The 16,019-nt window shown below is 45.2% G+C and overlaps 1 protein-coding gene across 7 annotated transcripts in view; it reads right to left on the bottom strand.

Moving 5' to 3' along the window:
• Nucleotides 1–16,019, bottom strand: part of EYA2 (EYA transcriptional coactivator and phosphatase 2) — a 287,124-nt gene that overhangs the window by 71,551 nt on the left and 199,554 nt on the right. For all 7 annotated transcript variants that reach the window (XM_002747615.7, XM_078371823.1, XM_078371822.1 and 4 more), the window contains one exon: nucleotides 15,784–15,867. In XM_002747615.7, coding sequence (XP_002747661.1) covers nucleotides 15,784–15,867 — 84 coding nt within the window. The remainder of the gene's footprint in view (nucleotides 1–15,783; nucleotides 15,868–16,019) is intronic.

The raw sequence follows: 16,019 nt of genomic DNA, 5'->3' as shown, positions 1-16,019 counted from the left end.
CCAGGCAGGCGGAGGTTGCAGTGAGCTGAGATTGTGCTATTGCCTGAGCAACAAGAGCGAAACTCCATCTCAAAAAAAAAAAAAAGAAAAAGAATGATGATATTATTTTATAATCAAATAATCACCCCCAAAATAAATAATTGCAACTGTGTTAGTATGAGCCCTGTGGTGCTATGAACCAGGTATTTAACCAACTTGGAAAGATTGGAAAGCATTCCTAGGGATCCCACACTGGACAGGCAGGACTGGCTAGGCTAAGGCCAGCACCACACCAGGAGGAATCCCCACCCATGATCCAAACACCCCCCACCAGGCTCCACTTCCAGCACTGGGGATGACAGTTTAACACAAGACTGGAGCAGGGACCAATATCCAAACTCTCTCAGTGTCTTTGATAGAGGCCGAAGCTTCTCATGCCATTCTGAAGAGGAAAGGCTAAAAACATCACTCTTAAATGTGCTAAAGACCTTTTCCAGAGGCACTTCAGCGAGGTGAGCCTCAGGGCTCTCACCTGTGACATGAAGATTCACCTGCCCCTGTCCCCAGGGATGAGAGGAGAGGATGGTGTGTGTCTGCAATCATCACACCCACAGGTGTCTTCTAGAGAGCCTGTGATTCTGCTCATTTTCCACCTACAGAACAGCTGACTCACGAGCCCAAAGGTCCTGGAACAAACAGATATCTGTGTGGATGGTCATTAAAAAGGAAACTCAGGGAATGCTGGTCACCCCAGTCACTGCTACTTTGAATGGCATCCAGTTCCATTTAAATAAGAAACCCCAGAAGCACAGTGGAGATGTCCCCCTTGAAACCACAGCGTATTGACAAAAAAATCCATCCAGGAATTTGATGTGGGCTCAGCTGTAGTCCGAGGCAGTGACTGGCTCTGAAAAGCAGAAGCATTATGGTCTGTTTGTCTCAGGAGAGTGGGTTTCCCTTAAGGAGGGGTGCTGTTGGCAGATGCTGGGGATTTCTCTCTCTCTGGAGAAATGTCAGCCTGGGAATGACCCTTGCAGTGGATGAATCCATGAATTCAAAGTGTGTGATCTGAGCTGTTTCTAAGCTCCAGGCTACTGCACTGCCCACCTTTTACAGCAGACAGCACGGAGTGTGGATGTGGAGGCTGGCTCTGCTCCTGGCATGAGCACCCCTGGTTTCTGCCTCTCATTCATTCTCATTCTTTCTGCTAACAGCTCCTTGGGCGCCTCATGGGGAACTGCCTGCCCCCACTGCAGGTGGCTCAGTGGGCTGTCCATCAAGGTATCTAACCCTGCCGAGCTGAGAGGCAGGCACAGGTCCCAGGCACAGCTGATCAGCCCCTCTCCTGGGACGGAGCAATTCAAGAATGAGACAGTAGCTCTAAGGCCTAAAGGTGCCACCTCATCAGCTCCTGCCCCTTGGAAGCCCCACCTCTTCCTCCATTCTTCTCCTGGATCCTGAAAAATCCCTCATATCCTCCCAGTCAATTTCCTTGTGGTTAAGTTACCCACAGCTAGCCTTTGCTGCATTTGAACATAACCCTGGCCAGGAGCGGTGGCTCACACCTGTGATTCCAGCACTTTGGGCGGGCGAGGTGGGCAGATCACTTGAGGTCAGGGGTTTGAGAACAGCCTGGCCAACATGGTGAAACCCCATCTCTACTAAAATACAAAAATTAGCCAGGTGTGGTGGTGCAGGCTTGTAATCCGAGCTGCTAGGGAGGCTGAGGCAGGAGAATTGCTTGAACCTGGGAGGGAGAGGTTGCAGTGAGCCGAAATGGCATCACTGTACTCCAGCCTGGGTGACAGAACAAGACTCTGTCTTAAAAAAATAAAGAGTGAACATGAAATCTAACTTTTGCAGCCACTCCCTGCTTCTGGAATCTTAGGCAAGTCCCTGAACTTCCCTGGAACACAGTTTCCTCATTTGCAAAATAAGAATAATAACAATAATTCCTGATTTATTCACCTCAAGTAGGTAGTTGTGGAATTAAGTCAAATAATGTAAGAGTGAACTGTAAACTCCCAAATGCACCTAAATACTTTTCTTTTGGTCTATTTTTTTTTTTTGAGATGGAGTTTCGTTCTTGTTACCCAGGCTGGAGTGCAATGGCGCGATCTTGGCTCACCGCAACGTCCGCCTCCTGGGTTCAGGCAATTCTCTTGCCTCAGCCTCCCAAGTAGCTGGGATTACAGGCACGCACCACCATGCCCAGCTAATTTTTGTATTTTTAGTAGAGACGGGGTTTCACTTCGTTGACCAGGATGGTCTCGATCTCTTGACCTCGTGATCCACCCGCCTTCGCCTCCCAAAGTGCTGGGATTACAGGTGTGAGCCACCGCGCCCGGCCCTCTTTTGGCCTATTTGAAGTCTCAGCTGATGCTTCTTCTTATAGGAAGTCTTCCTTGACTATCTCAGCCACGTGGATACCCTCTTTCTCCAATCTATACCTAATCTCTACTCTCAGCAAGGAGCTGCTCAGATATATTCTTGCATAACTCATATTTTATATGCATAATATAATCAAGTTAAATCATTTGCTTTTTAATAGCTTTTTAAATCAAATTCAATACTCAGAAAATTCCACAAGGCTTGTTGTAAGACTGCAATTTCCCTGCCACGCCCTCTCATTCCCCCTTAGCCAACCACCTTCAACTCTCTCTGTTCATTATCTTGACACTCACTGTCCTGTCTCTAAATTGCATGGTTATAATTACGGCTTTTTGATTTTTCACTTTGAGGCATTATTTATTCGATCCCGCTATGGGCAATGTGCATTTTCTTCTTGCTACCTTTACCACACATAAGCATTCTTCTCTTTCCCTTTTCCTCCTAAATAGAGTCATGGCTTTGTTTGTTTTCTGGAGACAGGGGTCTTACTCTGTGGACCAGGCTGGTGCCACCTCAGCTCATTGCAGCCTCAAACTCCTGGGCTCAAGAGAGCCTTCAACCTCAGCCTCCCAAGTATCTAGGACTACAGGTGCACACCACCACGCCTGGCTAACTTTTTGTATTTTTTTTCTTTTTTTGTAGAGATGGGGTTTTGCCATTTTGCCCAGGCTGGTCTCAAACTCCCGGGCTCAAGTGATCTGCCCATCTTGGCTTCCCAAGAGTGAATAGTTTTTATTGGGTGGGTAGTCAGAGTTCATGCTGCTGTGATTACTGCATAGGCTAACTGCATTGATGACTTCATGTCCTTATATCTTCACCCTTTGAAATGTGATAGTAAACTTCTTCCCTTCAAGAGGCAGGTATACTGCACCATTTAAATCTAGGCTGGCTTATCTTTGCTTTTGCTGACAGAATGCAGCAGAAATGATCTGGGCTCATTTCTAAGCCCCAGGATATGGTGCTGCCCACCTTTCACAGCATGCCAGTTCCAAATGGCATGCCAGTTCCAAAGGAAGGCCTAAAGATGGGTCCCTTTCCTCGAAAGGAACACTGCTTAGGCCATGAGAAAAAGCCTGGACTGGCCTCCTGAAGGATGAGAGACTCCATGCAGAGACAAGTTGTCCCATCTGAGGCCATTCTCTACCAGCTGATCTGCTAGTTGACTCTGCAGACACATGCAAGAGACCAGTCTAGCTCAGTAGAACCTCTCTGGTGACTCACAATCTCATGAGCTGAATAAATGCTTATTGTCTTATGCCACTAAGTCTTGGGGTGATTTATTATGTTGCTAACTAGTAACACCACTAAGCCAGGTAGTAAACTGTGATTACTTTTCATGCCTTTTGTTTTCCCCTGGAGTTAATAATAATAATAAAATCCTCTTCGTACATTCAGATGTATCAGGTATTTCATCAATTTCACTTCTTGAAGATGTCTCTCTCAGCACCTTCTGACCTACTTCAATCAAGGCCAACTGCAGTTGTCACTTATTCTCTGGAAGCCATACTCAATGGGAAAATGCTTAAAACTATGAAGGAAAATTATTATTGCTAAGAAAAAATTATATACCCAGCCAAACTGTCACATAGGACAGTACAGCAAAGATATTTTCATGAAGGATGGGATGCAAAGTCTGAAAACAAAATTATGAAGCCTTTGCTGAGCCCCTGCTGTGGGCCAGGCTCTGGGTGAGGCCAGGCTAGGTGAGCATGGAGCATCTCAGTCTGAGACACAGGCTACCAGGTCCCTGCCTTGTCACACACACAGATGTTTGCTCCCTTGTGGGTGGATGCCCTGAAATCTTATTTCTGCTGTTTGCCATCACACACATGAAAACTCCCTACCTGGGAGCTCCTTGTTTATTTGTTTATTCAACAAATATTTATCCAGTGAAGGTGCTAGGCACTGTGCTAGGTATTGGGATAAAGCTATGAACATATGAGACCCAGTCCCTACACCCATGAAGTCAGAGGCCAGCAGAAGAGTTCACTCCAGAGGTTTTCAATTTTTACCCTCAAGATAGTCAGATGGATCACTAGAGACGTGAGTGGTTAAGAGCAGTGGGGTGGCCGGACATAGTGACTCACATATGTACAGCACTTTGGGATCTGAGCCCAGGAGTTTGAGACCAACCTGGGGAAAGTGAGATCCCTGTCTCTACAAAAAAAAAAAATTTAGCTGGGCATGGTAGTGCATGTTTGTGGTCCCAGCTACCCAAGAGGCTGAGTCGAGAGGATCACTTGATGCCAGGAGGTTCAGGCTGAGTGAGCCGTGTTTACACCACTGCACTTAAGTGTGGGTGACCGAGGCCTGTCTCAAAATAATGTAAAACAAAATAAATTAAATAGGACTGGGCCACCTCCTGGCTTTCATCCCTCCTAAGCTGGGTGACCTTGATTGAGTCACATCATCTATCTGGACCTCAGAGTAGGTATAAAGGGAGCAGCTAGGCCTTATATATGCATGGTGGGCCTTATATATTCATGGTGGGAGAGAGGGCATAAAGCTCAGAGCAGTCCATAAAGGTCGCTTGTCACAGCTTTGTCTGTGCTGGTGTGGAAATGGGGAAGCCTGAGTGTCCTCCCTGCAAAGAGGGGGGATAAGGAAGACCTGGAGTGCCTGGGACTTTGTGCAGTGGTCAGATGTAGGTTCCCAATCGCAGCACTATGGACCCCTGGGCCCAATTATCCTTTGTTGTGGGACTGTCCTGTGCATTGTGGGATGTGTGACAGCATCTCTGGCCTCTACCCACTAGATGCCAGTAGTACCCCATTCCCCAGAAATGTTGATGACATTGCCAAATGTTCCCTGGGGGCCAAAACTTCCTGTGGTTGAAAACTACTGTGTCAGAGTGATAGAGTTGTATGTATGGCAAAGTGGGAGGATCTAAAACCATAGTGCAGGCAGGGTGTAGTGCCTCATGCTTGTAATCCCAGCACTTTGGGAGGCTGGGGCAGGAGGATTACTTGAGCCCAGGAGTTTAAGACTAGCCTGGGCAACATGATGAGACCTGTCTCAAAAATAAATAAGTAAAACCATGGCGCAGAGGGAGAAAGGTAAGAAACCCAGGGTATTTAAACAATGCTACCTAGACACATAAGAAATAAATGCACACAAAAAGATAATGTATATCTTATAGGAAAAAAATGAAAGGCAACACACTGAACTATAGGGAGGGGAGGGAAAGGAGCACAAATAGGTTTAAAAGGAAACACATTAGTACCTACGTGAAACAAGAAAGGGGCTTTGTGTGGACAAAGAATATGAATAACTCAAGCTGTGCATTTGAGGCTTAACTTAAGAAAATAATAAAGTTGATAGTGAGTGCTTGGTATATAGGAAATGTGCAGTAAAGCTTGAGGAATTTGGTCAGGAGGAATTGGCTGGTTGCCAGTGGGAGTAGAAGCAATCAGGTCTCTTCAGGGGGAGACCCTGGATGGAAAACAGGGCATCTTTGCAGCTTGGGGGTGAGAATTAGGACCCACTTTACCTTCTTTATCTGTGGCTGGTCTGCCTTCAGAATATACGCAGCCCACAGTGCTCCTCCCCTGCATCTCCATTCCACAGGTGGAGAGAAGAGTTAACTAAGAAAGACTAATTCAGTCTTTCAGATAAACTGGCCCAGAAGCCTCCTCACCCATTGCCAGGATTCTAACCTTGTCACCTTTTACTCTACTCTCCCCAGGGAGCAGCCAGAGCGATTCCTTAAGAATGGAACTCAGGCTGGATGCGGTGGCTCACGCCTGAAATCCCAACACTTTGGAAGGCCTAGGTGGGAAAATCGCTCGAGTCCAGGAATTTGAGACCAGCCAGTGAGACCCCCCATCTCTTAAAAAAAGAGTTAACTGGGCACAGTGGTACACACCTGTAGTCCCAGCTACTTGGGAGGCGGAGGTGAGAGGCTTGCTTGAGCCCAGGAGATTGAGGCTGCAGTGAGCTATGATCGCACCACTGCACTCCAGCCTGGGTGACAGAGCAAGACCCTGTCTCTAAAATAAATAAATAAAAAATAAAGATAAGTAAGAATGGAACTCAGACTCCATCTTCATCCATTTGTGTTGCTGTAAAGGAATGTCTGAGGCTGGGGAATTGATAAAGAAAAGAGGTTTGTTTGGCTCACAGTTCTGCAGCCTGTATAGGAAGCATGATGCCAGCATCTGCATCTGGTGAAGTCTCAGGCTGCTTCCACTCATGGTGGAATCAAGGGGGAGCCAGTGTGTGCAGATCACATGGTGAGAGAGTAGAAGAGAGAGAGGGGAGGGAGGTGCCAGGCTCTTTCCAACAACCAGTTCTCATGGGAACTAAGATAACTCACTCACTCCTGCAAGAATGGCACCAAGCCATTGATGAGGGACCCACCTCCAGGATCCAAACACTTCCCTTTAGGCCCCACCTTCAACAATGGGGATGAAATTTCAACATGAGACTTGGTGGGGCTCAACAAACCACATCCAAACCAGGGCAGACTCTGTCCTTCTCTCCAAATCTCCCCCAGCTCCCACTTCAGAGTAAAAGTCTGCTCTGCTCCAGCCACACTGGCCACCTTGCTGTTCCTCAGACTCCCCAGGCAAACTTCTGCCACAGGGCCTTTGCATGCACCATTCCCTCTGCTCTTCCCCCAGATTTCCATTCCTCCACTTCCTTCAGGTCTTATTCAAAATTTCACTTCTCTCTGTGGCCTCCTTCCCTGGCCACATTTTCTCAAATTTAATTTCAACTTCTTTTTTTCTCTGCATTATTATTTCTTCTTTATTCTTCTCCTTTCTTCCTTCCTTTCCTCCCTCCCTCCTTCCTTTCTTCCTTCTTCCTGTTCCTCCTTTCTTTTTCTCCTTCTTCCTTCTCTCTTCTCCCTCTTCCTCCCTTCTTCCTCCTCCTCCTCCTCCTATCCTTCTTCTCCTCTTCCTCCTGCTCCTTCCTTTCCTTTCCTTTTTCTCTCTTTTTCTTTTTTTATAGACAGGGTCTCATGTTGCCTAGGCTGGTCTTGAACTTCTGGCCTCAAGCAATCCTCCTGCCTCAGCCTTCCAAAGTGCTGGGATTACAAGGGTGAGCCACCACACCCCGCCTTACATTTCTTTCTTTTCTTTTCTTTTTTTTGAGATAGTCTCACTCTGTTGTCCACGCTGGAGTACAGTGGCATGATCTCAGCTCACTGCAACCTCTGCCACCTGGGCTGGGACTACAGGTGTCTCTCATCATGCCTGGCTAATTTTTATATTTTTGGTAGAGACAGGGTTTCACCATAATAGCCAGGCTGGTCTCAAACTCCTGGTGTTAAGTCATCTGTTTGCCTCCAAAGTGCTGGGATTACAGGAGTGAGCCACCATGCCCAGCCACTGGGCAGATTCCTGAATAAAGGAGCTGTGTAGAAAACAGGGAGATGGGCATTCTTGGCACAGAGAACAGCAAGTGCAAAGGCTGTGTTGAAACCACAAAAAAATAAAACCAATGGAGAGGTCAATAATAAAGGTAAAGACTGGTCATAAGAGCAAAGCTGGAAAACTCCTACTTTCCATTTTGAAGACTTACTACAAAGCTATAGTAATCAAGACAGTGTGGTACTGGTACTGGCACAAGGGCAAACATATAGATCTATGGAATAAAATCAAGAGTCAAGAAATAAACATATTGATGGCCAATTGACTTTTTTGAAATAGAGTCTGGCTCTGTTGCCCAAGCTGGAGTGCAGTGGCATGATCTTGGTTCACTGTAGCCTCCATCTCCCTCATTCAAGCAATTCTTATTGTCTCAGCCTCCCAGGTAGCTGGGATTACAGATGTGCACCATCACATCTGGCTAATTTTTGTATTTTTAGTAGAGATGGGGTTTCACCATGTTGGTCAGGCTGATCTTGAATTCCTGGACTCCCATAATTCACCTGCCTGAATCTCCCAGAGTGCTGGATTACAGGTATGAGCCGTGGCACCTAGCTGCCAATTGATTTTTTTACAGGATGCTGAGACAATTCAGTGGGGGAAAGAAGAGTCTTTTCAACAAATACTACTGGGATGACTAGATAGTCATAGGTAAAAGAATGAGGTTGACCCCTGCCTCACACCATACACACAAATTAACTCAAAATGGATCATAGACTTAACTCTAAGAGCTAAAATGAGAAAATTCTTAGAAAAAAAGTATAGGAGTAAATCTCTGTGACCTAGGTTAGGTAATAGGGTCTCAGATATGATACCAAAAGCAAAAGTAACCAAGGAAAATATATATAAATTACACTTCACAAAAATAAAAAGCTTGGTATTTCAAAGGATACCACAAAGAAAATGGAAAGATAACTGACAGAATGAGAGAAAATATTTGCAAATCACATATCTGATAACATACTGTTATCCAGAATATATAAAAACTCTTACAATGATATACAGACAAATAAACCAACTAAAAATGAGCAAAAGATTTGAATGAATATTTTTCCAAAGAAGATATACAAATGGCTGATAAGCACATAAAAACAGCACTAGTCATTCATCAACATTATTAGGAAGATGCTAATCAAACCCACAATGAGATACTACTTCATACTTACTAGGACTATAGCCAAAAGTACAGACAGTAACATACTGATGAGGATGTGAAGAAATTGGAGCCATTTTACATGGCTGATGGGAACATAAAATGATGTAGTCACTTCGGAAAATAATCTGGCTGTTCCTCAAAAATGTTAAACCTAGAGTTACCATGTGGCCCAGCAATTCCACTCCTAGGCATATACCTAAGATAACTAAAATATGTGCACAGGCAAATACTTGTATGCCAATGTTCATAGCAGCATTATTCATAATGGTCCACACTTCAACTATCCACCAATTGATAAATGTATAGACAAAATACAGTTTATCCATGAAATGTGCTATGGCTTGGCTCTGTGTTCCCACCCAACTCTCATCTTGAATCATAATTCGAATTGTAATCTCCATGTGTTGGGGGAGGAACCTCATGGGAGGTGATTGGATCATGGGGGTGATTTCTCTCATGGTGTTCTTATGGTGGTGGGTGGGTTATCACTAGATCAGATGGTTTTATAAGGGGCTCTTCCCCCTTCATTCTGCTCTCCTCCCACCTTGTGAAGAAGCATGTGTTTGCTTTCCTTTCTGCCATGATCGTCACTTTCCAGAAGCCTCCCCAGCCATGCAGAACTGTGAGTCACTTAAACCTATTTCCTTTATAAATTACCCAGTCTTGAATATTTGTTTATAGCAGTGGGAAAATGGACTAATACACAATGGAAAATTATGTGGCCATAAAAAGAAATGGAGTACTGATACATGCTACAACATGGATGATCACATATATTGTGCGATTCCCTTTATATGAAATATCTGGAAGAGGTAAATCTGTAGAGAAAGAAAGTAGATTAGTGGTTGTCAGGGGCTAGGGAGAGGAGGAAATCGGGGGTGACTGCTAATGAGTGAAGGGTTTCTTTTTGGGGTGATGAAAATATTCTAAATTAGAGTGGTAATGGTTGTACAACTCTGAATATACTAAAAATTACTGAATTGTACACATTGAAAGGGTAAACTATGATATGTGGATTGCATCTCAATAAAGTTGTTATTAACAACAACTTCAACAGGTCCTGGAGTTGAGCTTCATACTGGTAAGCTCAAGTGTGCCTAGAAGGCAAGGCACAAAAGGAGGAGTCAGGGTGACTCCTCGTGAATCCCTAGAGGAAAGCTGACTAATCCCTTTTAGAATCCCTTCCTGGCCACAGTCAAAGGCTCTTGACCACCTTGCATTTGGTAATCCCAGCTGGAAAAAGCAGAATTCAGAGACTGCGGAGGAGGGTGGTAGGAGAAAGGAGGGGTTAGGAAAGGGGCGGTGGTCACTGGCTTCTCCAGCTCTCTAGAGAATTTCTAATGGATCCACAAGATGCTGGGAGATACAGCTACCAAAGGGATGCTCTGGCTCTGAGCAATGGGGAGGAGGAAATGGAAAGGAAGTGAAGAGATGACAGCCTCAAGCAGCACATCCCTTGATTGGGAACAGGAAGGGAGCCCAGTTTCTGTCTTAAAATTCAAACACCCTATTTTGAATCATTCCCTAATCATTTAGCTTTGTTGGTCTTAGTTCCCCAAATAAATAGCAAGTCCCCTCTCTGGCTGGTACTATTAATGATTTCGACTTCCTGCATGGTGCTCAATGTGATGGGCACAAGCGAAGTGCTGCTGGTTCTTGTCGTGGATGTTCAGGGAATCTTGGCATCCAGAGCCCATTCACTGGACATCCATGGTCTTCATCTTCTTCTGGAAGGAGTACTCCAGTTTCCTTTGGGGGACCATCCCTCTCTCATTCTATTTGGTAGAGCTAGAGCTGATCTGCCCCTCCACTCCCATGCCAGGAGTGGGCTCTTGATCTCTAGGCTGGCCAATTAGAGCTACAGAGCTTGGCATGTGGATGGACATGTGACCCAGTTTGGGACACTGAAATTCAAGCCTAGAAGTTGTGCTGGAATTTGGGTACTAGAAGTTCCCAGTTTTTAGTCGGGATTGCTGAGAGGAAGTCACCACATGGAGAAAGTTGGCTGAAAGATACAGAATCACCTAAGAACATTGCTTAAACATCTGGATCCAGCCAGACCTGAATCCCAGGTATCCCTGGGCTTTTCAATTATTGTGCTCCAATAAGTTTTCTTTGTAGCTTAAATATGCTGTACTTCAAACTGAGTGTCATACTTAATGCCAGCTATTAATGACAAGTTTCACATGACTGCTGGTGAAGTATAGAGAGAAGTATAATGAGCCAGAAGCTGAGGCTATGACCATGGTCTGGTTCTGTCATGAACATCCTACCAACTACATAACTTCTCTGAGTCTCAGTTACTCTTTCTGCAAAATGGGGCTCACCCATCTGCTCCTCTAGATCCTTATTACTTCTCTGACATCCAAGCTTAGAGCCACAGTGCAGATCTCTCTCTGGAGCTTCAGACTTACAAATCCTGTTGTCTCCTAGGCCTCTCAATCATAGCTAACTTTATTTTTCCTCATCACTTTTCTATTTCATTGTTCTTCCTTTTACTGTACAGTACTTTGGGCTAGAGGTTGCTGGTTGTTTTCTAATACCCATTATTCTTTTCTCCCTCTCAAAGTAATAGAATCTCTAAATTTTAACTGGCCACATGATGGCCTCAAATAAAGACTACATTTCACAGACTCCCCTGCAGCTAGTGAAGCCATCTGACCACATTCTGCCCAATAGAATAAGGGCAGAAGTGATGCCTGCAACTTCTGAATCTGGCCTTTAAAAAACAGGGGCTTGCTGGGTGTGCTGGTTTAGGCCTTTAATCCCAGAACTTTGGGAGGCCAAGGAGGAAGAATCACTTGAGCCCAAGAGTTTAAGACCAGCCTGGGCGAAACAGTGAGACTTCATCTCTACAAAAAATTTAAAAAAATTAGCTGGGCATGGTGAGGACTGCTTGAGGGAGGAGTTTGAGGTTACAGTGAGCTATGATTGTGCTACTGCACTCCAGCCTGGGCAACAGAGCAAGACCCTGTCTCTAAAAAAAAATCAGTAAAAATAATAAAAAAGAGAGGGACAAGAAAATAAAAATATGAAAAGAGAGGCAAATCCCCCTTTTCCTATCCCTGTTTCTTACTGGCTGGAATGCAGACATGGGGGTAAGCTGTGATTTATGTTGTCAATGTGGGTGACACTCCAAAATGGCAGGGAATAAGACCGCAGGGGCCATGGTCTCTGGTTGAACTTCTTGAACTGCTTCTATCTGGACTGCTGGGGAGTGAAATAAACTTGCATCTTGTTTAAGTTACATTTATTCTGGGTCTCTCTGAAACTTGCTAGATTTAGCAAATAAAAATACTTATTCCTCACCTTAGTGAGAGCTGGAGGAGGAAATGGAAAATTCTAGGAAAGTCATGAAGATGGCACAAGTGAGCTGGGTGCCCCAAGAGCTTTTCACCTCAGTCTTCCCTGGACATCCAGGGATCACACAGGAAGGCAGGGGAGCTTGAGTCTAATTCTCATGCTCTCTTGGACGATCTTACTCCCTCTGAGCCTCTGTTTCTCCTTATGCACAGTGGAGACGATTTTGACATGATGGTCTCTCAAGCCCTTCCAGCTCTGATCTTCTGCAGTTCTGTAATTTGAGGATGGACGTTGAAACTCAGATACCAATGGGCCAAAGAGTCCCATGAATGGGTTAACCAGGCCAGGTGGGGGCTGCAATGGGCTGGAGAATGTCCACCCCCTCTAAGAGGGCAGTCCTCCATTCCTGTCGATTGCTGCCTCAGGGGAATGCAGGATTGCCAGATTCCTAATTTTTCAAGAAGAGCTGGAAATCTAGGTTGTTTTGGTCTGTGCAATCTCCTGATTTTAAAACGTTGGCGACATATTCACATTTTTTCAAACACTCTGGGGGCCAAAGAGAAATATCTGCAGGATGAATTTGGCCAGTGGCCACCAGTTAAAAATTTCTGTTTTGATACTATTTTCCTTCCTTCCTTCCTTTCTTCATTCCTTCATTTAACAAATATTTACTTGACACCTACTAAGTGGGAGACATAGCTCCATGCACTGGCGATAAAGCAATGAACCAAACCAAACAAAAAGTCTCTGTCCTCATGCAGCTTAACATTCTAGGGGATTGCCCTGATTCATTCATTCATTCAACAAGTACTTATTGAGCAGTTCTGCCCTGTGCACTCCGCATGGTTAGGCGGATTAAAAAAATGTTCATGGTCTCTGCCCTTATGGTGCCTACAGCCTAGAAGGAAGACATACAGTAAACATCATTATGACATGAATGGAAAATACAGTTATGAGGAGAGATGCAATTTGGATGGAGAGGAGTAGTGAGGAAAGTCCTTTTGCAGGAAGCTACATTTTAAATGAGAACTGAAAGATAAGTAGGATTTAACTCAGTAAAAGAACATTCTACAAGAATGTTCATTTTTAGATTATAGCAGAGGCGTCCAGTATGCCCCTGCTCCATGTCCCCTCAACTGTCACCATTCCTGCACATGTATGAAGAAGCCTTCCACAGTTAGCCTTTGTGATGCCCTACCCTGGGATCTCTGATTGATTGATTGATGATTGATTGAGACAAGGTCTTGCTCTGTTGCCCAGGCTGGAGTGCAGTGGTGCGATCATAGCTTACTGCAGGCTCCAGCCATCCTCCCTTCTCAGCCTCCTGAGTAGCTGAGACCACAGGTGCATACCACCACACCAGGCTAATTTTAAAGTTTTTCAAGAGATGGGGTCTCACTATGTTGCCCAGGCTGGCCTCAAGCAGTCCTCCTGCTTTGGTCTCCCAAAGTGCTGGGATTATAGGTGTGAGCCACTAAAGCTGCCCCTGGTGGCTTTCTTAGGGATTGGCCAGAAGTGCAGGGAGACAATTCCCAGGAAAAGCCTTCAACACTTGATGGAAGGGAATCTGCAGGTGAATATCCCAGCTCCCTCACTCCTTGGGTGGGTTAACACTGTCCCTGGTGGGACTGAGCCCCAGGCGCCCATGGCAGCAACTATTACATCTGTATAATCTGTACTGGCTTCCTTCTCCCCTCTGCCTGAATTCCCCACTCCATGCCCAGTGCTTCCTGGGATTACCTCCCAGATAAACTACCTGCACTCACTCCTTCAGGTTCAAGGACCGAAAACAACTCAGGGTGAGTAGCAGGAAAGAAGACTGGAGAATGTGGCAGGAGGCCACTTGTGAAGAGGCCTCAGGGCTGGGGGGATGGGGGAGGCTTGTCAATGGGAAAGCCACTGAAGATTTTTCGTCTGGGGAGTGATATGGCCAAGTTTGTATTTTAGGATGACTCTGATATAGGGGGCTGCGGCAGGCAAGAGTGGAAGCTGGGAGACCAGATAGGAAGCCGAGTGGGAGGTGAAGGTGTCTGGGATTGGGCAGTGAGGTGGGAGAGAGGTGGCTGGCAGTGAGGAATGGCGTGAGCCAGGGGACACAGGGCCCCAAAAGGAACTCGGGGCTTTGTCCTTGACTTGAGGGAGCCCAGAGTTTGGTTTAAGGAATGTTGGTGAGACACAGACACAAAAATCACACCCAAGATCACACAATCCTACACGATCCATAAGAAGTGAGTTGTTGCACGGAGCTGTGGGACTTCACAGCAGGCTGTCTCTAGACAAGTGAGTGCATGTGTCTCAGGGGCGGTGACTTTACAGGAGTGGTCAGGAAAACCATGAAACACCACGACTTAGCGGGCAGCTTACTACTGTGGCCCCTTCGGGATAGCCCACATTTTTGCAATGGCTGTGGAGCCCATTCTTCAGTGTTTTCAGCAGCTCTTGACTCTGCCATCTTTTACCTAAGCTGTGCATAGTCCAAAAACGCATGCTGGATTTCCCACAGGCACTGCCAGACATATTAACGGCATTCCTACACGGCAAGAGATTTCTGCACCACCAACACCATTTTTATATTCTTTACAACATAATGGCAGACGATAAATCTATCTTACTAATTACACATACAGCTTGTTATAACCCCCATAAAAAACATGAGCAGCTGGAAAAGCCATGAAGTGATGTCAAATCATATTCCTGGTCTCTAAACAGAAACAGAAATATTTTCCAGGCGCTGGTGAGGCTCAAGGTTCCTACCCATGCGTGGAAGCAGCTGCCAGGTCACTCACCTCTGAGGAGATGAAAACTAGCTGTCGTCTTAAGTACTGCCCCTCCACCCCATGCATCCCCCTGAAGAGATGACAGATGTCTAGGGCATCCGTTTGTGATCTGTTCAGTAGCCCATGGGATGAACCCCAGTAACTGGCAAGGTTTGGGTTTTAGCAGTTGAGTTCATTTCTGCATTATTAAAGTGGTTTCAAGATCTTTTCCAACCAATACCAATCAGCCAATAGCATTTGCCTGGAATTCTAACTAGATGGCTCCCCGACATAATTTGTTGATGATACATTTGCAAAACTATTGCTAAGATCCACACTGGAGCTGACAATGCCTCCCCCTTGTCTCAAAAAAACCAGAAGGAAAATTAAATTCATCTGCCGGAGACACAAGGATAAACAACAGGGAAGAAGGAAAGTACTTTACCTCGTTTTCTAGCTAGAATTACTGGCTTTGGATGCAGCATAGCCCACTCTCTTAGGAAGAGAGACAGCTGAAGACAACAAGTTTATTTTCTATCAAGTCAATGTTGATTGCTTCCAATGTTGGAAGAAAAGGCATGGGAGACAATAGAAGGAAAAGCTAATTAATTTTTCACATGTCAAAGGAAAATGTCACAGGAATTTTTAAACCTGGGTTGACCCCAAAGGGCAGCTTTTGTTGGAGAAGCTGCCTCATAAACTGTCACCACAATTCCCAGGACAAACTGGCTGCAGAGACAGTCATGTTGGGAAAAAAAAAAAAAAAAAAAAAAGGGGGGTGAGAGAGAGAGAGTGAGAGAGAGAGAGAGACAAAATGGGTTCTTACCTTCCCATATCTGGATGCAAAAGTCCCCGTGAGTAAGGAGTGAAAAATAATTATTGTCTCATCCAAGTCCCACACGAACACACGCTGTGATGAAAGAGAGGAAGAGAATGGAGACAAATGGACTCACTTGCATCTGACTTAACATCGGCAGAAATTAATTTCCTTGGAGGAAAAGAAGTCCTGAAAAACATTATCTTTAGGTTACAAAACACTCAACTCACTGATGTGTCATGAAT

The sequence above is a fragment of the Callithrix jacchus genome, chromosome 5 (genome assembly GCF_049354715.1).
Source record: "Callithrix jacchus isolate 240 chromosome 5, calJac240_pri, whole genome shotgun sequence".
Classification (NCBI taxonomy): domain Eukaryota; kingdom Metazoa; phylum Chordata; class Mammalia; order Primates; family Cebidae; genus Callithrix; species Callithrix jacchus.
This window is presented reverse-complemented; position numbering and strand designations above follow the sequence as displayed.